Raw genomic sequence first — 23,173 nt, forward strand, 5'->3', positions numbered from 1 at the left:
TATGCACCAAGCTGTTATATATGATGCTTTTAAATTGATAAAACAAATGAGAAATAGAATAGAAAAGCTGTAATTCATACGGTCTAATTGTATATGTACAACATTTGTAGTGTTTGAAACTAACCTTTCAGCTGTCCTGACCCCACTGTGCTTTTATCCAGGAGTTTGTCCTTCCAGTCAGCATTCAGCAGCTTCTCAATGGTAGGCATCACTGTTAAGAGAACACTAATGGTACTCAGCGGGACCGCAGTGGGCAGCAGTAGATGGCGTGAAAAATATATTCTGTCAAATAAAATACATCTAACACTAAACTACTTTCTGAGCCTCTCTTCTGCTTTTCTAATGGCATTGATTGAAGAAGACGTTTGAGGTGTCGAAGGGCAGAGGTTGTTTGTGCATCAGGGAGAAGTTCTGAGTGTTTGAGTGGATCAATATTTGGACAGAGAACAATTCAAGGTCAGTGACTGGAGCAAATTTGAGAAAGATTTAAGGCAAGGAGTGCAGGCTGGTTAAAGACTAGAGGGCAACGAGAGTCTTGCACGCGGCTCAGAGAGAAGCCCTTCACTCCCTACCAAAGAAATTGAACACAATCACACATACAAAAAAAAAAAAGCCCCTGAACTCGTTCAGGAATCCAAACAACACCCCCGCTTTGTGAGACAAACCATCACTTCCACACATCGATTTTAAGCAGACTGCATTGTTTAATGCTGAATAGCAGCAGAATGTAGCGCTCTCAAACACGTAAGATATGGAGTCATCAAAGTCTGAGATGGGAAAATTATATGGACGTGTGTGCGAGTAAGAGAGAAAGACTCCCACAGAAGGTAATAACACTGAGGTGCAGAAAAGAGAAAGGCTGAGGGCTGAATTGATACTGTCTGAAATCCAGTAAATACTGAGGCAAAACTGTTAAGTGCCAATCCGACTACATGCTAACATCCAAACAGCTTGGATCTAAAACGTTACTCTCAAGATACACAACTGACAATTTTAATGAACTTAAGTATTTATGCCTTCCTGAGCCTGGTTTTATATTAATAATAATAATTAATAATAATATATTATAAGTTTCTTCCTGTTAAAATTGAGTTCTTCCTTCCCACAGTTGTCTAATCCTGGTTTGGCTACTAACCGTACGACCGTTGCTGTAAACTGGCATTATACAAGCAAAACACACATTCAATATTTGCATAAAACACGAGTCAAAAATGACATACTTTACATGTCAGTGACTAAAGCTTGTTTTGCTAAGCTTAAACCTTCAGGCCTCGTGCTTGTAGGCAGGCGTGACAATGATATCATCTAATTGTCGGTATCTGGCTGTCTGCGAGTATTTGTGCTGTCTCTTATAAAACTGGGAAAATATTCTTTGCAGAACATTTGTAAGTAAAATTAATGTATGTATAAAGTACTTTGCTAAATTGACTTAGCAAGTTTCAATGACTAATATTAGGGCCACCCTGTTAAATGAAATGCTCCTGGTAAATACTCGACATTCAACCCCAAATTGCTCCTAATAGCAGGACAGTTTCTTTCCTTCTTGGGAGGTTGACTTTGTTCTTTATTCCGATCCCTGTGAGCTGTTGCTACAGCAACAACAACTCTACTGGGGGTAAACAGATAAAACCAGCACAAGACATCAACCCATAATGGTACAGTCAGTCACCAAGTAAATTATAAATAAGAGTATGATACAAATAAAACTTTCTCTTGAGTTAAAAACAGCACGCAATCAAACAATCAAGAAATAATAAAACTAGCAATGAATCCTATAATTACATATTATTAATATGTATTAATTCAATAGGCTAATGAACATCAACACCATGGCAGACAGAACTGACTCTCGGTTTGCACCTCTGTGGTTGTAAATAAAGTTATGAAATGGCGTTTGCTTTTGACAGACCTTCTTTCAAGTTGGATTGTCCCTCTGATCGATCATGCATCCTAGGTTCCTTCAGTCCCATGGGGCTCTGTCTGTGAGGCAGGTCCTTCCCTGGAGATCCCTCCTGTCAGGACAGAAAAGAGAACCTCAATTAAAATCTCACCAAGAACATGCAAATATACTTTATATTTTGATATACCAATCTATGACACATTGTTGACTTCCTAAAATTCCCTGTCATGCCTTTCGTAATCCTTACTGAAGGGGAGCGAGACAGTGGTGGGGTCAACTGGCGAGCCTCGAGGGGCTGAGTTCCTGACCAATCACGCGAAGGAGACGTTTTACGAAGTTCGCCGCTGGTATCCATTGCAGCCCCTCCCCCAGAGTCTTCACGTTCTACTTTGACACCAACGCCTGCCATGTTGACATCCCCACTGGAGTGAATGTGAAGTGCTGGAGGGCTGGGCTCAACCATTCTGTTGAAAGACAAAAAAAAATACACAATACTAGCTGTCATTTGGGTGTGGTGAGGTTTGGGCACTGGGTAATCATCTCCCAGTTCTAGATTTGGGAGTAAACATATTGACAGCAAAGAAGAAAAAATAATAGAAAATTTGTTGGTGGAAAATTTCATCCCTTGCTGTTCAGATATTTTATTTAGACTAAAGCTAAGGATGAAAAAGGAATCCTTAGAGGTGTGTCGGCAACTGGGCTAGAGACTCTTACAACTATGAAGCTTTATGAACGGTCATAGGGAAAATAAACAATATGGTCTTAAACAGAAGTTTGTAATCAAATACTGCTATAGAGCATGATTAAAGCAAAGAGGTGTAAGCTGTGAATAATAAATAATGAGTACTATGAGCATTTATACTGGATACCAACACTTATGCGATCTTTTACTCCAAAAATAATTCGGTTTAGCTGTTTCCCCATTATTTTGATTGCTGTTACTTTTACAGGCATGCACACAAATATTCTACCTCTCAGATAGCCAAACCATTTGGTTGCCATTTAGGGTTTTGGATATTCATTTTTGTTCGTTTGTTTGTTTTGTGACATTTACAAGGTTCAAGGTTCAAGGTTCTTTATTTGTCACATGCATAGTTATACAAGTATAACACACAGTGAAATGTAGCCTGACACGCTCCTCGACATGTGCAAAAATTGGGGGGGGGGGGGGGGGTGTAGAGGAAGAACATTATATATATATATACAGACATATAGTATATACACTGGGTGAATGTGCAGTAGTAGCAGCAAGCAGGTGAATTCTGTACATTAATATGAATAGACATCTGACTATTTTACAGGATAGACAATATAAACATATTTAAAATTAAAGGAATTGAAGTGTACATTGTGCCTTGGTTTAGAGTGTCTGGAAGAGAGTCCTGTCTCAGTCAATTATAGATGATGTGAGAGGGCGGGTGTGTGTGTTTAGGGCACGGATGGCTTGGTGATAGAAGCTCCTCTTGAGTCTCTCTGTCCTTGCCCGGAAGATGCGGAACCTTCTACCAGATTGCAGAAGTTGGAACAGTTTGTTGTCAGGATGGGACGGGTCCTTCAGTATCTGCGCTGCTCTAGTCCGGCATCTCCTGGTGTAGGTGTCCTGAAGCGGGGGGAGAGCAATCCTGCAGCAGCGTTCTGCTGTACGGATCACTCTCTGGAGAGCTTTTTGGTCCTTCACACAGCTGTTCCCAAACCACGATGTCATGTTCTGTGTGAGGATGCTCTCCACAGCGCCTGTATAGAAAATCCTGAGGATCTTTGGAGAGACCCTGAACTTCCTCAGTTGTCGTAGGTGATACAGGCGCTGCCTAGCCTTTTTGGTCTGGACCTGAATGTGGGCAGCCCATGTCAGGTCTGAGGAGATGTGGACACCAAGATACTTGAAGGACTGCACCCTCTCCACTGGAGCTCCATTGATGATGATGGGCTTGCAGTCTCTGTGCTGACCCCTTCTGAAGTCCACCACCAGCTCCTTGGCCTTGCTGACGTTCAGCTGGAGGTGGTTGTCCTGGCACCACGATGCCAGATTCTTCACTTCATCCATGTAGGCCGCCTCATCGTTGTTGGAGATGGCACCCAACACCACTGTGTCGTCAGCAAACTTCACAATGGTGTTGGAGCCATGGGTGGCCACACAGTCTGAAGTGTAGAGGGAGTAGAGCAGTGGCGAGAGGACACATCCCTGAGGGGCTCCTGTGTTGATGGTGATGCTGTTGGAGAAGCACCTGCCCACCCTCACCACCTGAGTTCTGCCAGTGAGGAAGTCCAACACCCATGCACACAGACGGCTGTTGAGTCCCAGATCCCTCAGCTTTGTGAACAGTCTGCAGGGCACTATTGTGTTAAACGCTGAACTGTAATCAACAAACAGCATTCGCACATAGTTACCCTGTTTCTTGTCCACGTGGCTGAGAGTGGTGTGTAGGACGTGGGCGATGGCATCCTCTGTGGATCTGTAGGCGAACTGCAGCGGATCTGTGGTGTCTGGGATGGAGGAGGAGATGATGTTCTTCAGCAGCCTCTCAAACACCTTCATTACTACCGAGGTCAGTGCAACTGGCCGGTAATTGTTCAGGGATGAGGGTTTGCTGTTCTTGGGCACAGGGATGATGGTGGATCTTTTGAAGCATGTGGGGACCACAGACTTCGCCAGGGACTCGTTGAAGATGTAAGTGAACTAACCTGCTAGCTGGTCAGCACAGCAGCGCAGCAGACGGCCGGTGATGCCGTCTGGCCCCGCCGCTTTCCTTGTGTTCACTCTCCTCAGTGCCGCTCGGACGTCATGCTCCGCGATGCTGGTCACCGGTCTCTCGCTGATGACGTCACTGAGAGAGCTATTCTGCCTGACCTCCGTCAGCACCCAGTCTCTCCCAATGCTCATCAGGCACATCTTCCAAGCCCAAAAAACAGTATCAGGACAGCCTTACACATCAGTAGTACCTCACATTATCCCTCCAAGGTTTAAGTCATCATTAGTGATATCCCTAACCCTAAACCCTGACTCTAAGCAATCGAAATATGTACTTTTTTATTACTCTTGCAAGTTTTAGCATATCTAAAATTTTAAAAAGGACTTTTGTAAAAAAAAAAAAAAAAAAAAAAAAAGATTCTTATTGGTTTTCCATAATTAGATACAATTTTCTTATATCCTGCTTATAACTTAATAATTGCTACAAATAGCTAAATCAATTTGTGACATTTCTGCCTCTTAAAGGAAACCCTAATTTTGAGGTGGTAAATTTAAGAAAAAAAGGTGACTCCTGAATTCAGTTTTGAGAGTTAGGTGGTGGTTGTGTTAAAGTGTGTGTGTGTGTGTGTCTCCCTCAGTTTGTGACAGTGAATAATGAGAGGTTATAGGGGAGGGAGACAGACAACGCCTCAGTGAGGAAGAAAAGCAGAAAACTGAAGAGGGGACAGGTTGAGTGAGAGAGGTTTGAACCAGAGTGAACTTGAACAAATCAACTCAGGGTTGTGTGCATACGTGTTATTTCCCAGCTCTACAGCAGGAGGAAAGAAAAACACAGCAGACAGCAGAACAAAACAAACAGAACACACAAGGGCAAAAAGTGCACATATATATAAAGAGGCAGAAAAAAAGCCATTGTTGGAGCCGGGGAACAAAGGAAGCCGAGACAATGGGGGAGAGGCTGACAAAAGCCGCCGGCCGCAGGAAACAGGCCGGATAACAATGCCAGCGGAATGTGCCGACCAACTCAGGAACATGGCAAAAAAAAAAAAAAAAAAAAAAAAAAGCGCCACCGTTCTGCGGAAAGCATAAGAATGATTAGTGCCCCCCCCCTTAGCTTGCACACTGTGTTTCCAAACAAAGCCACCTGTCTGCCAGGGTCCAAGACTCCAAACCTCAGTGATGTATATGCATGCGTTTGTGTGTCTGTGTGTGTGTTAAAAGCTACAAAACACAGGTAGAAACGTTGTGCACCGAACTCAGCTGCCATGTGGTCACAGAAGAGTTGTTTACAGTCTGATTTTAGCTCCAAGTAATGGATAGAGAGTGCAAGCATTTGCAGGAACGTCCGTGAAGTCTGTTTGTTTCCTGAGACCACAAGGACTTGTCTGCAGATAATTTACATCGCAATGCACCAACTACACTACGCTCCAGGTGGCAGATTTCAAAGAACTATAACAGGAATGAATAATTGGCCGTCAGCTGTACATGTCTGCAACGGAGCATAATTCAGGTGAAAAACTCAATGGGTGCAGTTGCTCTGCAGTTGGTACTAGTCCAGCAAGCAACATCAAGCAAATCTAAGGTTATTATGTGGTGCAAGAATAACCACAGAAAACTATTGAGATACTTTGTCTACTGGAATAATGTTTAATTTAATCTTCAAGGAAATTGGCAGAATAAACAGCTAAACACTTGAATTTCACTCACTACTATGAGCTTGTTTTTTTAGGAAATCCTGACAACTAGATTAAAAAATCTTTAAAGATTGATATTTGTCTTGAACTATAAATTCAGTTCGTCAATAATAAATGCCACACTTAATTTTCTCAGCAGATGACGTGGATTCCTATGACCTCTTGAGAAAGGATAATGACAACTTGGACCAACTTGAAGAGGGCGATTTCCCTTTGCAATTCTACAAAGGCTGCAGTGTCAACCCTGTAAAGTGAGACACGTCCCTTACTTACCTGATGAGTTTAATGAACATATTTTGTTTATGAGAACACCAGCTCAACAGTTACGCGGCCCTCTGGGAACACTCCCGAAGCTCCTGACCGGCCCCTCTGCCAACGCCAAGCAACATGAAAAACACATTTCCAGCACTCTAGGAAACACACAGTAATGTTGTTGGTGCATTTTAACACAAACCCACCTGCCTGGCTAGGCTCTAAACCTGTGTGAATGTGTGTGCATTTATTACTCGTTGTGTTTTCAAATCACAAAGCGATAAAAGAAAATCTAATTTACACAGCTGACGGTAACTAAAAAGCACAATAAACACACCTGCAAGCAGGGGGATCACCAGCAATTGAACTCATTTGTTGCCACCTGTTTGATTACTCTTGGTTTAAAGATGATATCACACTCATTTGTATATCTTTCATATTAAAAAAACAACAACTGTGATTTTGCTTCAAATTTTACTGCCTGATTGCATTTGTTATCTGTCATATTTGGGAAAAGTTACCATCAGCTTCAAACCCACAACACTGTTCATCAGCCTAATCCTGTCTGACGTCTGCTTTCAGCTGTGGTGTGTAGTTTTGTAGGGTGTTGGGAAGGAACGATTGTGGAGGGATGGAGGTGGGAAACTGTTATAAGCGAAAACCGCAGCAGTCACCGTCCATGTGGTGGCGAGGGGCTGATTGCCGGAAGAGAGGGGGTTGGAGGGTTGTGCGCAGGCGGCAGTGGCAACATACCGAGCTGAGTCCCACACAGCAAGTTATTCCTGGGTCTTCCCTTCACGTTCCACAGGGGCTGGACCGCAGAGCTGCCACAGGTGGCTTTCACACGCCTCTGCACATACTCTGTGTGTGTGTGTGTGTCAGCAAGTGCAGAGGTATGCACAGAATCTCAGAAGGCCGCACTGTTGTTGTCAGCGAGGAATGTGCGTCCAGGTGCAAGCATTTTCACAAGCACAAAGGTACTTCAAAAACAATACAATTTGTGCCTTAGGGTGAACAATGCAAACCAGTCAAGGTTATCAGGTTATCGCTTGCCTTCACATCTCTCTCTAGTTAAACACACACTTAGCCTATCTGTACTGACTGCACCTACGTGGAACCTGACCTTGTGCATACATGTATATATGCGGTGTGTTGCATGACTTAAATAGCACTGGCTTCTTCTAAGGTTATCTGATTGAGGCCTGTTTTTCAACCACCTACGGTGTTATTCAGCTTTTATAGGCGCTCACCACATGCTGCTAAGAAATCACAATGAAACAGACCTCAGAGCAGCCAAGAGTTGTTTTTTTCACGTTTACTGAAAAATATTCCAATTATAGTTATATAATAGACATGGACATGATGATGTGTAGACTTTCAGCTTTCATTTGAGGGTACCCACATTCAAATGGGAAGAAGGTTTTAGGAGTTTCAGCTCCTTAACATGTGCCACCCTTTTTTTAAAGGGACCAAAAGTAAATGCACAATTAGGGCTATTTCATAGGCAGGTATGGGCAATTCCTTTGTTATGTCATTATCAATTAAGCAGTAAAAGGCCTGGAGTTGATTTGAGGTGTGGTGCTTGAGTTAGAAGATTTTGCTGTGAACAGACAACATGCGGTCAAAGGACCTCTGCATGCAGGTGAAACAAGCCACCCTTATGGTAAAATGGTAAATGGCCTGTATTTATATAGCGCTTTACTAGTCCCTAAGGACCCCAAAGCGCTTTACATATCCAGTCATCCACCCATTCACACACTGGTGATGGCAGCTACATTGTAGCCACAGCCACCCTGGGGCGCACTGTCCGGCTGCCGGACACTGGCGCCACCGGGCCCTCTGACCACCACCAGTAGGCAACGGGTGAAGTGTCTTGCCCAAGGACACAACGACCGAGACTGTCCAAGCTGGGGCTCGAACCGGCAACCTTCCGATTACAAGGCGAACTCCCAACTCCCAACTCTTGAGCCACGATCGACCCTTAAGCTGAGAAAACAGAAAAAAACCCTTCTGAGAAATTGATACAGCATTGATACAGCGTTTGTTACATTCTGAGAAAGACAGAAAGCACCGATGAAGTCAGCACCACAACACACAATTCTGGAAAAATATCCTTTGGATAGATGGAACCAAGGTTAACCTCTACCAGAATGATGCCAAGAAAAAAATATGGAGAAGGCGTGGAACAGCTCATGGTCCAAAGCCCAATGGCTTGGGTGTGCATGGCTGCCAGTAGCACCAGGACACTAGTGTTTATTGATGATGTAGCACAGGACAGAAGCAGCCGAACAGATTCTGAGGAGTTCAGAGACATACTGTGTCTGACTGATTGGGCAGTGTTTCATAATAAAAATGGACAATGACCCAGAACATACAGCCAAAGAAACCCAGGAGTTTATTAAACCAAAGAAGTCAAATATTCTTGAATGGCCAAATCAGTCACCTGATTTTAACCCAAATGAGCATGCACTTGTTGATGACTAAACTTTAGGGTTAGGCCCACAAACAAACAGCAACTGAAAGCTGCTGCAGTAAAGGCCTGGCAGATCATTAAAAAAGAGGAACACTGCACAATGCCACTGCTGTACTTCTAGAGTTCTAGGGTTCTTGGCCCTCAGGGTCCCCCCATGCAGTGCTCCGAACGTTATTTAAGCGTCTGCCAAATGCTGATTGGTTGACAAGGAAGAAGCGTGAAAAGACGTTAAAGATCAAAAGTACAGCATGAAAAGCACAGACAGTGGCTGCAGTGGACACTTTGCATAGTTTAATTCTTTGTTCCACTTCAGCTCTTTGTATGTTAGAACGTCACTTTTCGCTTCAGCAGTTTGACAGACCAACAGTGACACAAGCAAGAATAGCCCATGGACTGGCTGAACGACATACTTTGTTCACTGACGGCCAGACCGACCATCCCTAACTATCTACACACTATGAGCAAGCTCCTCTTGCTGAACCATAAATTGACTGGAGACCCGAGAAGTTGCATACTTTGCCTTGTGGCAAGTTGCATCTCTTGGTAACATGCTCTTCTTTGTGGACAAAAATATTAAATAATTATATTAAAGAAAGTATTCTATTTCTATATCTGCAAGTTATTAACTTAACCTAACTGCTTAGAAAACAAGCAACTGCAGTTTTTGCTAGCCAAAATTAAAGAGACGTATGATTCCACCTAGCTAAACAAACTAGAATAAAGCTAGCCAGACCTAGCGTTAGCTGATAACTTCCACTAGCTCTGGCTAGCTTTGTTATTAATTAATAATTCCTAGCTCTAGCGTCATTAAAATACGATCACATTCGACAAAACACGTAATTAGTCTCTGACAGGAAGGATTCGGGGAGTTGATCCTCTGAAAGCAGACCACAGTGGCCTCGCTATCCAACCACAGTCATGGCTGCGCTGTTCCAGGACTACCCGCTGCGAGCTGAGCGCTCCCGCCACAACAGACAGGGAGGGGCTGGAGAATGACAGGGAGAGAGCATACCTCTGTCCTCTGACAAAAATGGCCTCCTTTCCTTTGAGCACTCAAAACACTGAAACGTTATACTTCCCATGACACAAGAATCACTTCACACAAAACCTTCAGTTACCCAACAAGTTGTAACATGTAAAACCCAACATTTCCCCCCAGGAGGCTTGGCAATGCAAATCCCTTCTGTTGTTCTCCCTTTCTTTTCTTTTCTTCCTTTGTTTCTTTATTCTTTTCTCACCGCTTGTTTTTCTTTTCACCTTACCCCTCCCAACAAGAGCAGGCTGCTGGGTTTATATCGTCCTTGTCGCTTTCTAACTGCTGCCTGAGGCAGAATAGCACAGAATGCACAATAGACGTAAGAGAGAGTGCCAGGAGCCATTCTCAGCAGTAGCGAGCAGCAGGATAAAATGTTAGACATCTAAAGCAGCCTACTTGGTGATAAACAAATAAAGACATTCTCTTTGTCGGTAGTGAGACTGACAGCTGTAATGGCAGAAGGTTCCTTCTGCCAAATGCAAAAAACAAAAACACAAAATCACTTACTTATACTTGGCTCAGGCACAAGAATCTATCAGGTCAAAAAAAAAAAAAAATGCAACAAACAAAGAAGAAGGTAAAATAACTCAGACCCTGATCTGCACGAGTTTCCGTAGCCAGTTTCATCTCTGAAACACAATCGCATTCAGGAAATTTTCTCACTTGTTGTTCAATTGTCAGCGGTGTCCCATGACCGAACTCACACTATAAGTTTCCAACCTGCTGTGCAGTCATGTTAAGACAAGTGCGAACCAATGTATAAACAAGTGTTTGTGGATATGTTTTGCAGCTAGCACTATTTGATTAGGGATGATAAAACAATTTAGCGTTCCGCACCAGCTATAGAGCCAGTGTGCCCACAGGGCCTGGCTCAGCCTTATCACGGCAAGAGCGTCAAGCAAAACATTACTCAAGCAAACCACATCACCAGTTCAGTCAGTGGTTGTGCTTCATTAGTAACACGGAGCATTAAAAACACACATATTCATTTTTTTAAAGAAACATGCATCTCCTACTTTGATCAGTGTCTATTTAAAGGAAAAGCAAGACTGAATTAAAAGATGTTCACAAACACTTACACAAGCACACCTTGGACTCTCACCTATCCATCTACCCTCTGTAGCTGTCTGTACTGACCTGGTAGTGCAGAGTGGAAGTGAGGAGATCCAACAGCGCTCCCTGACTGGAAGAACTGGAAGAGATCTGCTGACACAGGTCATAGTGAGTGTTTCTCCCTCACCGGTAACGCCTGTCTTTTCTACTCTTCTGTTACCTCTGACCAGCCCCCCCCCCCAAGAGGGGAAGTACAAAGAGCCTGTTCAAATCCCATCGTATAGCCGCCGTGTTTGCATAATTAGCATGCTGTTTGCAGGTAACCTTTGCTGCTTACAGACGTGCATGACACTGATCGGACCTCAACCAGCCAACAGGTTTGATTGCGGTGTGATAAGCACATTCACGGGCTTTAGACACTTTCGAACACAGTCGGCTTTATTCTAGGCTTTTTATGATTTCCAGGATGTGTGGCGGGGTGGAGGGGTGGGGGGACAGAAAAATGCCGGGTGGGTGGTTGTAAAGGTAAGGGAATAAGGCAACCGGTCACAACGAATCAAAGAGACAAGCAAACGATTTTAAAACGAAGCAAAAAAAAAAAAAATTCTTTAAAAAATCTTTACCCTACTATTTACCAAAAACTTTTTAATCAAAGCTCCGATTGCTTTATCGTGATCAGATCATTTGATAAAGCACAAATTTCAACATTTTGATGTACAATGCAGTATTATAAAGCCCCCTCCCTCACTGTTACCTCTCATTTTACATTGTTGGATGTAGTTTGGTCTCTGACTCCTGCGTGCAAGTGGGGAAAGGAGCTCCACAATTAGTTGCCGTAAGTGCACAGTGGTGTATAGTGCAGAGGTAATCTGATCGGACACACTCAAGCTGAAAATGTAGGGAATTCTGGTGTGATGCGAGATACAATATCAGCCAGTTTGGCAGCGCTGCGAGAGTAGTTTTTTGAAGAAAATAAGTAAAGCTTCAGTGAGGTAACAATGTTTAGTCAACTATGTTGTAAATAGATACAAGTAAGCAAACGCACCTTTATGATGTTCCACAAAGGTTACATGGGAGACACACATGATTTTACTTGCCCTCTTTTGTTCCGAGCACTAATTATCTCCTGAAAGATAACAAGAAGCCGTTCCATGTGGTCCATATAGCAACGTGATGATGTTTGTCATTGTGAAGAGAAAATGTGTCGTTAATAAGAACCTCTGCAATGCCATGTGTCTGTCAGCGTAAACAGTTAAAGGTGCTGGTGGGGATTCAACCTCAAAGGAACTGGATACTCAGTTATTTCCCAGCACAGAATAGTTCTTGTTCTACTTGTCCCGTCAGGCATGTTACTTTATTCTTTACATTAGGCGCTGACTACAGCCAAAGTGAGCCATTAAGCCATTATGCTGAGGTGCATCGTAAACACGCCGTGTTTCATGACCTGTGAGTGGCCAGTACCTTTGTCCATATAGTGTATTATGACTTGATGTGAGGTACAGAGTATCTAGAAAGTTTGCACTCATGCAGCTTATGGATGCATGGCAGTGTTTTCAGAAATTTTATCACTCAGTCCGCTCATCTAAATATAATCATCCCTGACTTGAGAAAAAGAAAATAAACATCTCAATGGCCTAAGGATGAAAAATTCAAACTCTAGAAACCAGTGGATGATGTCAGGTGAGCAAGAAAAAAACGAAGACATGTACTGCAGCTTATTGTGAGCATTCCTTTGCAATTTGTCTCACAATTGCAAATCACACTTTAAACTCCTGAATTTCAAACATGCACACAGTTTTACTTGACTTACACACCTTTTCAAGCTCTACTTCTCTGGATCTCCAACAGTTTAAGTCACTTTTATTTAACACTACCTGGCTGCTTTCACATTCAAAAGCTGCTTTTCAATCACATTTCAAGGCCGTCCAACACAACACTTGTACTGAACACTTGTAAGATCGCGCTGAGAGATGAGGTCTCAAAGATTTGTGAGAGTATGTTTTGGTCTTGGATTTTTTTATTTATTTATTTATTTTAAATATTGGAGAGGTTTGGTAACATGTGGGTACACACACACACACACACACACACACACACACACACACACACACACACACACACACACAGCAGCTTCCTTGTGTTGCTGACTGGGCCTCATTAGAGAATGAGCTCTTAGGACTGGAGACACAAAAGCCTTGCTCTCTTCCTCTTTCCTTCCCCTCTCTTCTTCTGTTCTCTTGGCCTTTTGATGTCAAGAGTACTGAACCATGGTGCATAGTCCAAAGAATAACCTCATCAAGCATACACACACAGTTTTCCAATTTTTTCAAGTTTCTCTTTTTTCCTTTTAGTGTGCAATGAATGCGTGTGTGTGTGTGTGTGTGTGTGTGTGTGTGTGTGTGTGTGTACATACTATAAGGCCTGATAAGTTGCTGTTGTTCTGTGGTCGTTGGTCAGTTCATCACACACAAAGAGCAGTGTTGGGAGCTCCCGCACTGTGATAGAGTGATAGAGACATCACAAAGACTACATTTTACTCCCCTTTTCCTCTTGCAGCTCAGGGGCTGCCCCTCAGGGGTCCACCCACTGCACTGAGCACACACACACACACACACACACACACACACACACACACACACACACACACACACACACACACACACCATTCCATTACATCTCTACATCACCTCGTACTTGCAAATGCAACAAATATAGATTTAGTGGAGGTTACGTAAAGAGACACAACATGAATGAAGACATTTAGCAGAGATGCATATTAATTCGTACACTGTGGAGCAACTTTATTGTATGTAGACTGAGCTCTGTTTGGGTTGGAAGTTTAAAATCCATATTTAATAAAGGGAAGAAAATAGTTACAAGAAGGGAACACATCACAATAGGGCTGTGCGATATGACCAAAATCTCATATCCCGATATAAGAATTCTATCGTCTCGATAACGATATAAATCACAAAAATGTAACATTTTCTGTAAATTCTGTGAATCTCGGGCAGCTCGACTTGCGTGAAGTGTTTCCAGCTTTGCATCGTGTAGCTGGAGTCGAGTGTTTTAACCGATGCATGAAACGATACATTTTCAGACATAAGTTGTAACGGCCGCCGTTTTCTTTGTGAGTATTTATTACACGGCGTGCTGCGGGGAAAAAGCCTGTTCTAAGGTTTGAGTCTATGGTTTATTTTTTAGCACCTGACGGCTCTTTTTTGCTTCTCATCCGTAAATAATCTGCTCTTTCACGTGATTCAGTGTATTTTGAAAAGTCTCAACAGGATATTGAGCTTTATTGTGAAAGGCTTATGTGGAACATAAACAAGCGGACACGCGATGGTTTTACCGTCGTTGTTGCTAACGACAACGCATAAAAACAGGCACTTGTCCATCTGTAGTGTGGTTATATAAAATATAAGAGAAAGAGAGAACTTTAAGAAATTAATATAGCCACTACAGTGACCATCAAAACGATGAAAAAAATATTGCTGTAAACAGTTTATTTTGCGACACCACGAAACAAACGATAGCGTAAAATGAAACGATAGACGTTTTTATATCGTCATCCGATATATATCGTTATATCGAACAGCCCTACATCACAATACATTTGAGAATCAGCAGCGGCACGAACGAGCGAAGAAAAAATGTTTTGCATGTCAGATAAGAAAGCAAGAGGATTGAAAATCTCATACACACACCATGAGCGTGGCAAGAAAAACAAAATAAGTCTGCTTGCTGGCCCCTGAATAGACTTCCTGACAATCTGAGGTACTAGAATCATTCTATGCACTGCTCATGGTGTTTGTGGCATACATGAAGTAACCTGCAGTAGAAGAAACTCATGGGGAAATATATTCTGGCTGTGAGCTAATCAAACGAAATGACACACAAGTATACCTATATTTATTCGTACAAAGTAGACATCAAACATTTTCCTAATTTACCATGAAATGAAAAATTCTGCTATCAGAAATTTAAGATAGCATATCTAAAGAGTTTCACTTACAAGAGTGCCAAATAGTTTAAATATGATACTAAATGCTGCAGCAAATACATACTGTATTTTTCGAATTATAAGACGCATTAAGCGAAACAAAACAGTCAGATAAGTCAAACTTTACTCAACTCATTCTTCCTGCTTCCTCCACTTGCGTACCATTGATTCATTAATGTTGAAGTCTCTCGCAGCTCGTCTGTTCACGTGTTGTTGCAGTTTATTAATGACTAACCTGGTATTGTGGATGGATTATCTCAGTCGTTCTCCTAAATGAAGTTTGGTCCGTTTACAGCATCCTGCCATGCGATTGCATTTGTCCCTAACCATCGGGAACCCTCACATTAATTTTTATCGAGTGGAAAAAAGTTGGCTTTCATCCTCAAGCTTCACTGTGTTTATGCTATGCTAACATAGCTGTGTAGCTAGCCACCATGTAGCACATGTAGCTAACTTCCTGCTAACGTCTAACTCAGTTAAATTGAATAACTTCTGTTTTCATGGATGCCTGGATGTTAGACTTAATTGTTACACCTGGTGAAGCAGCAACGCTGATCATTTTATTACAGATGAAAGAATTTAGACAGCTTTTTACTCTCAGTGTTTGTTTGACTTCGGGATCTGAAGCAGACGGAGTTTTGGACCCAGATTCCTCTTGACTACAGTAGCCATAATGTTCCGACAATCCATCAAGAGGTGTGGCTTTGTAGCTTACCAAAGTCATACTAAAATATTTTTTGACAGATTTTTGAGAGCCCAACCAGAATTCATACATAAGGCACACCAGATTATAAGGTACACTGTCGATTTTTGAGAAAATTAAAGGATTTTAAGTGTGCTTTATTGTCCGAAAAATACAAAAGTACAAATAATCTCCAGTCAATGAGAATATGTCATCTTTGTTTTTATTGTATTGTTCCTCTAAGTCAACAAGTCAACACTCATTCTAAATGAGACATATTAAAAACTATGTATTTTCCCCAGAATAGTACATGATGCCTTTCTCCACAATACAGTTTAGTTTTTATAGGGCTGGGCCATATCATACCTTTCACGGTAATACCGGTATAATGTTGGGCAACGATAAGAAAATGAAATATCGCGATAGAATATGGATAAAATGCGCATGCGCAGTGCCTTTGTTTTCATACGCACATGGTGGAAAAAGCATGGTGGCGACGGAGAATGAGAAGGGCGAAAGCGGCTTTCGTCCATCAGATACACAACAAAGCACTATTTTTGGTAGAGCATGCTAGCGGGCTGTCGTTATTACCGTGTTTTTTGGAAAATACGGCACACTTCTGAAAATCAACAGTGCCCCTTATAATCCCGTGCGCCTTATGTATGAATTCTGGTTGTGTTTACTGACCTCGAAATGATTTTATGTGGTACACGGCACTCGAAAATCTGTCAAATGTTTCAGTACAACTTTGCTAAGCTACGAACCCACACCGCTTGATGGATTGTCGGAGCATTACGGCTATTGTAGGCAGCAGCCTCGCGGAGTGATACGTACTGTGCTTCAACATAATATTACCGTATTGTGTGTGTATAACCTCTTTTTAAGTTTTGTGGATATTATACATGGTTATGCTGAGGATATGTCGGCCAGTTTCCACTGGAAATGCTTTTTGATTAAACTGTCAGCAAGGAATTTGCACTGTTACGTTTTTATATAACTTTAATGCACATAAAAAACAGCTGCTTGTTTAAGTGAAAATAAATTGATGGGGGTTTTTTTTGCACTAATAAAGTTGTGGAGTTGTAAAGTATTTTGTCTAGTGTCAATTATATCATCAGTTATATCATTATCGCAAATTTTCAAATGTATATCGTGATAAATATTTTTGGTCATATCGACCTGTTCTAAGTGTTTACATGACTTAGCGATCAGAGGGTTAACACATATTACCTCCTTCTATTGTTGTTGTTATGGTCAACTGTAACCCATGCCATCTTAACCAAATATAGAGCTGAATAACTAGTTTTTGCAGTTCCCATCACAAGCTCCCCATACAAATCCTAACATCAGTAAGATGGAAACATTAGTGGGACAGCTGCTTTCTTAGTAAATGGGCACCATCACCTCAAAGCAAGAGGACAAAGACGTGCACGTGAGGTTAACCGTAGATAAAGTGTGTAGAAGGGGACAGCATAACATCTACCAAAGTAGGGTTAAAATGTGACTTGGAGTCGAAAGTGCTTTGATTCATAGTGACATCACAATTTTAGCTGACTATACTGTAAAATAAATGTTGGTTGCCCAATGCGGCAGCTATATTCAAGCAGTACCAACTGCACATGAAATTCCCTGGGAAAATGGAGGCTCAAGTGTGCAACCAAAACAGGAAGAGGATTGTGCTTTTCACAGGTAAATGAAATCACGGACAGTTGGAAAACCATAATAACTGAGCAAACTCTGGTTGCAAAAGCCTGAAGCAGGAGTAAACCTTAGTTTGGCTTGATCTGAGACTTAAGGCTTCAAAACCTACATTTAGTTTATTTCTATTAGATCAGCAAGTAAAAGAGTCTGTCTCCTCATCAGCCCGACAATAGAGGACGGAGATATCGTCTTTGCTAATAACCATCACATTGATTTTATGGACATTTCTTTAACAAGAGATGGGCGGTTCTAAATATCAAGGCCTGGTTTGCATGCTGCAGAAAAACAAGCTAACTCAACATCAGTTAGTTACTCTAATACTCCACACAATGAAGTATGCATTTTAATTAGATGGGTTTAACATAGACGTTACCAGAATACTAAGAGACAAGTTAAGATCATCTTTCAGTCCCGATGTATGATCGGCTAGCTTAGATAAGGCGTGCCCCTTTGTTTTCCTGCACCGATGAGCTCAGAATAGTAGAAAAATAAATGCCTTACTTACTAGGTGATTAAAGTAATTTTGCATGTCAGCATTTGTCCATCTGTCACATAGGTGTTTTTATTTGTAACTTATAATAATACATTTACATAGAGTTTGAATAACTGATTAGCACCTATAAATGAGTTCACCCAAACTGAGTCATCTGCAGATCTTCAGCAACGCTGCTTCTGCTTTTGTTTCCTTCCTCCCTAAAAAAAATTATCTGTATCTGCTGAAGGTTTAACAAGGACTTAGACTGAACACGCACTGCGTATGAGTCAACACAGACCACAAAGATGTGCTTAGTTTCTTCAGCAAAACCACTAAGACTTTTGTCTGTCGTCAAGAGATCAGGGACAACTGCTTGATTTCAAAAGCAGTCCCATTTCAGTCCTTCTTATTAATACAGGAATGAGTCAGGCTTTGTCTTAAGCTCTGTGTGGTATTTGTCAAACAGCTTCAGTCTATCTCTGATAAGAACAATCAAGAATTTACATTTAAAGATGAATATTACTAACCCCTGACATCGCTCATTAAAGGAATCGTTTTGACTTTGCATCCTACCTTGGTTTGCATACTACTGTCTTCTGTTCGTTTTCATCTGTTCTATTGAGTGACGGTGTAAGGGGTTGTGGTTTCTCTTATTCATCTTGTTGCGGTGTGGCTGACTTTCAGCAGAACTGATAAGCACAAGCTTTTTGTGTTTCTCTTTTAACAAGGTAGAAGCAACCACAGCCAACACTGGTGTACTCCAAAATAAAAGTTTGGGTATTTGTTGCCACACAAAGTCCCAATTTACTGCACTTTGTTACAATTTACAACATACAGTCCGTGTATTTGACTGCTAAACTAAAGCAGACTGATGCAGAATGGAATTACTTTCTCATCTTTGTCAGATAGAGCAGCATGCGCGAATACAGACAAATGCATGCCATCAATTTAATTTCTCTTTTCCAACAGAAGCAGCACAACTGTGAGGGTTTTACAAGCACAGAAAAACAGCGCGGGGAGGTGAAGAGGGAAAAAAAAGACTTTTAAGGCAATATTGAAAAGATTCAGCTCAACAATCTTCCCAGTCAACAGGTACGTGAGGCGAGGTAAGAGCACAGTTTAAAGTTCACAGGCTCTCCAGACAGCAGCTGCTGTGCTGCTTCAATGCGCTGCTTTCAAGCACGGATTGTTTGTGATTCTCAGCAGAATTAAGTGTTTCAGTGTCCAAAACACTAAAAAAGGACAAATCCATTAGTAGTTGTCCATATATGTAAAAGAAATAGATAAAATAAACATAAGACTTATGTGTCTGTGTTTGTCTGTTTTTATATGGAATATAAAAATATTCCACAGTACTACTAATCATGGTAACACCACTGTACTGAAATATATCAGCCGTGACAGTGATGCCTATATGTTCTTACAGCATGCACCTCCATAGTGTATTTGGCTGAAAGTTAACATTTGTAGAATATTGACTAGAGTAGAGCTGACCTTTGCCTATATGTGCTTCAATGGAAAATTATGGAAGAAAAGAAAGAAAAAAATGAGAAAATAGTAGAAAATAGAGAGGTGGACGCAGTCTGCAGCAAGAACTGTGCAAACACAGGAAACTGTACTACTAGTTACAGTATTAACAAATCCATGTTATACACTTTATGTAATTGTATTATAAAGCATTTCACTTTGAAATGTCACTGTCATCAGTACAGGTATACTGTGATGCTCCTACCACAATACCCTGTCTTTTTTAATACAGCCAGAGCTCTTTTGCAAATGAGGTTTTATTCAAATCATATGGCCAACAAAAAAATGGATTAAAATAGAATTCGTTGTCACCGACTAAAATACTCCAAGTATACAAATTTGAAACTGATCTCGCTACACAGTGTACTCCATTCAGTGACAGTATAATGCACGCTTCTATTGTTTGTTTGTTTTTTCAAAATTTGCAGATGATACATGTACTTTTTTTCATTTTCTACAACATTTAAATGCATGATTTACTAGGTTTTCTATAATATGGTACTTTTTACACATTGATGCAAAGTCTATGCATTCGTTTTCCACTACAGCCATCCATATGAAAATACTCCAGAGTGATAAAAAAGTAAGTCTGAGTAACATTTAGAGTTAACTCAGTTGTTAACTTTATGTGACTGTATGTCTCCAGTACACTAACATCAACGTCAAACACATCTAACCCGTCCTCTGTGTTTAAATCCTGCTTAATACGCTTCATAATGTGCTCTCTCTATGACCACTGCCTCTCTCTTTCTCAAAAGCTTTCTAAATAAGATGTATAAATAGGCTGATGACACAACCGTGCCCTTCACAAAGACACCGAGGAGAGAGAAAAGAGAGGAGAACAGGACTCTGGCTTTAGTCACAGCCCCTTTTATTCTCCTGCTTTTCAGAAGCACAGGTTAAAAAGCAGCCATCTTTCTTTTCATGTCTCACTCTCGTCCCTCTTTCTCCCTCTCTCTCGCTCCCTTTTCTCTCTTCCCGTTGCGTTCACCGAAACAGGTCGTCTATTGTGGCGGCTAGCGAAAGGCTACTGTGGCATTTATCAGAGGAGGAGGAGGAGGTGGTGGTGTGGTGAGTGGGGAGAGAGAAGACAAAACACACTCCCAATAAAGAGATAGAACAAGAGAAGGAGAAGAAAGGATGTGTATGAAGGCCACTTTTTTTCTCCTCTTCCTTCACAAAGCCCCTCCACCCCCATTCCCTTTTCCACCCCCTGCTCCTTCAGGCTAGCTCAGACAAAGGAGGCCCGACTCTCACAATGTGCTCTCTCTCCTTTAGCCTGGCACACTTTATATCCTCACTCCATTTACTGCTTCTTGAGAGCACCCACATGTACATAACGTGTGTGTGTGTGTGTGTGTGTGTGTGTGTGTGTGTGTGTGTGTGTGTGTGTGTGTGCATGTTTTCAGGAGTTTCTAATGGTCATGGTGGTAGCAGTAGTGGGGGGGAGAGGGGGGGTCTATATTTGCAGAGGGTCTCATAGACCAAGAGGCCAGGACTCTGAGACGTTACTATGGCAACGCCTTTGAGCAGTAGGAGCACAACAGGTGATTCTGCTGAGGGACTGTTTGTTTCGGCACTGGCAAACTGCAGGAGGTCTTTGCTGCGTGTGTGTGCGCGCGCACACGCGAGTGCATATGTGTGCTTCAGCTTCACAAGTACAGCTGCGTATGCAACAACTTAGTGCCATAGATCTTAACCAGCTCCAATAAGCTGGAGATCATGTCTGAAGTAGCTGGCTGACCGCCGTAATGACACAGTCCGCCTCGCTACGCACACAGACCCAGCCCATGGCCCTGACTACACAGCACATACATCAAGATAGTGCCTGAAAATAGGAATACACAACAGAAGCCACTGCCTCTTATGTTAGGGCTTACAGAGAAATCCATTCACATAGAGAGGCCTGTTCAAGAAGGAGAAAGAGAGATGAAAGCAGGAGAACAGAAAGCAGTAGGGGAGCTCTAGATATTCTACAGTCAGGATATGCACTTACTGGCCATTTTGTTAGGTACACCTGTTCAACTGCTTGCTAGGCTACATGTCTAATCAGCTAATTGCACGGTAGCAACTCACAAATGTAGACACAATCAAGACGCCCTGTTGAAGTTCAGGCTGTACATCAGGATGTCGTAAAAACTGGAGTTCTACTGGGATTTTGCCACACAGAATGATCTGAAAAACAGAAAGTGGGAGAGCATGCCTTGTTGATGTCAGAGCAGAATGGCCAGACTGCTTCGAGCTGACCTCAAATTACCACTTGTTACAACCAAAAAGCATCTCTGAGCGCACAACAGGTCAAACCTTGAAGCAGATGGGCAACAGCAGCAGAAGACCTCGTCGGATGCCACTTCCGCCTGCTACAAACAGAAAAACTGAGGCTACGATTCGTACGGACTCATCAAAATTGCACAACAGGAGACTGGAAACACACAGCCTTGATTTCTGCTGCAACATAACAGATTTGGAATTTGTCAACAAGAACAAGAAAATGGATCCATCCTGCCCTGTATCAAAGGTTCAGACTGGTGCTGGTGGAGTAGTGATATTTTCTTGGCACACTTTGGGGGCCCCTTTGTACGAGTTCAGGGTTGTTTAAATGCCTACCTGAGCAGTGTTGCTTAGGATGTCCATTTATGTCCACTACCTATCTTACGATGGCTGCTTCCACCAGTATAATGTGCTACAACATTTTCACTGGCCTCCATAGTCACCAGATCTCAATGCAATGCACCACGTTTGACAAAAGGGGTCCAACCTGACACAAGCAAAGTATACCTAATAAAGTGACCAGTGAGCATATACCGTGTGTAAAGCAACTACGACTTATAGTTTAATAATAAGTGTAAAAGCAATCTTGGGGCTGAGCTTGACTGAGTACTACCAGCTGCCTGCACTCAGTAACTAGCTGCCTACAACACCATGTTTTATATAGCAAAAGTTTTCACTTGCTCAAATACACTGAAAGAGTTTTTGATCTGATGCGGCATCATAGATGGCAGCGATACAAAGACATTAATAAAACCGTTATGGTGTGTTAACATTACGGTAAAAGTTTGGTTGGCTTTACATACAAAACGGCTTGGTGATATGGAGTAAAATAGTTACTAAGGTAAGGTTAGCAGGTCTTCATTATCACAATATAATGTAATAACAAACATGTAGTCACAGCCACAAATCAATAGTCAATGTTTGTTTGTTTTTTAAAACCCAACTGTCTGATGTTTTGTTAACCCATCCATCCACTCTGACCTCCACCCCGTGCAGACCCTTCTTCTTATCTGCATTAACCACAAAAAATGTGGTCATTCGACTTTTGGGGAGAAAATGAAAAGGTTCTTTTCATTCCTTTTTCTTAGATTCAGTAACAGCGTGCTTATCTCCTGGGCTGCCAGATGACAGAGAAGAAAGAAGAGCCCAGGTAGAAAAATGGATTTGCTGCCTTTCCTATTAGATGTGCAGAAACAGCTAAAGGTTAACTTTAGGCTGACAAACAGGACTGAACACTTTTTGCCAAGCAGATTATTTTTGAGAGGGTAAGCTTGTGTTTTTCCACGCTTTTCGTTTTGTGAATGAATAAGGTGAAGAAAGCCAAAAATCAGCAGTTGATGGAATCTGCCAGCAATTACTGTGTTATCGTTTTTAATTCCTTTGTTTCACGGAGCTCTGCTGTTTTCACAACTGCTCT

General features: G+C 41.9%; 2 protein-coding genes across 5 annotated transcripts in view; both read right to left on the reverse strand.

The window, feature by feature from the left end:
• The window catches only part of sox13 (SRY-box transcription factor 13), a 51,791-nt gene that overhangs the window by 20,170 nt on the left and 8,448 nt on the right, over positions 1-23,173 (reverse strand). For 2 of the 4 annotated variants that reach the window (XM_085272966.1, XM_085272965.1), the window contains exons 1-4: positions 11,182-11,264; positions 2,148-2,364; positions 1,910-2,012; positions 125-211 (exon numbers count right to left, since the gene is read on the reverse strand). In XM_085272966.1, the coding sequence (XP_085129092.1) occupies positions 125-211; positions 1,910-2,012; positions 2,148-2,364; positions 11,182-11,264 (490 nt within the window). Of the gene's footprint in view, positions 1-124; positions 212-1,909; positions 2,013-2,147; positions 2,365-11,181; positions 11,265-23,173 lie in introns of those variants that run through there. The other 2 variants (XM_085272967.1, XM_085272968.1) reach the window with 1 other exon arrangement.
• LOC146573668 (uncharacterized) lies at positions 3,288-4,329 on the reverse strand. Its single transcript, XM_085275433.1, has 2 exons — positions 4,289-4,329; positions 3,288-4,188 (listed from the first exon to the last, which is right to left on the reverse strand). The coding sequence occupies exon 2, from the start codon at positions 3,942-3,944 to the stop codon at positions 3,288-3,290; it is 657 nt and encodes a 218-aa protein (XP_085131559.1). The 5' UTR covers positions 3,945-4,188; positions 4,289-4,329.

This window comes from Mchenga conophoros, linkage group LG5 (assembly GCF_057382185.1).
Source record: "Mchenga conophoros isolate Kocher_MC1m ecotype Shallow Benthic linkage group LG5, M_conophoros_male_GT1.1, whole genome shotgun sequence".
Classification (NCBI taxonomy): Eukaryota; Metazoa; Chordata; class Actinopteri; order Cichliformes; family Cichlidae; genus Mchenga; species Mchenga conophoros.

Excerpts from the sequence above, each read along its gene's own strand:
- LOC146573668 (XM_085275433.1), bottom strand. The coding sequence starts at position 3,944 with ATGGATGAAGTGAAGAATCTGGCATCGTGGTGCCAGGACAACCACCTC.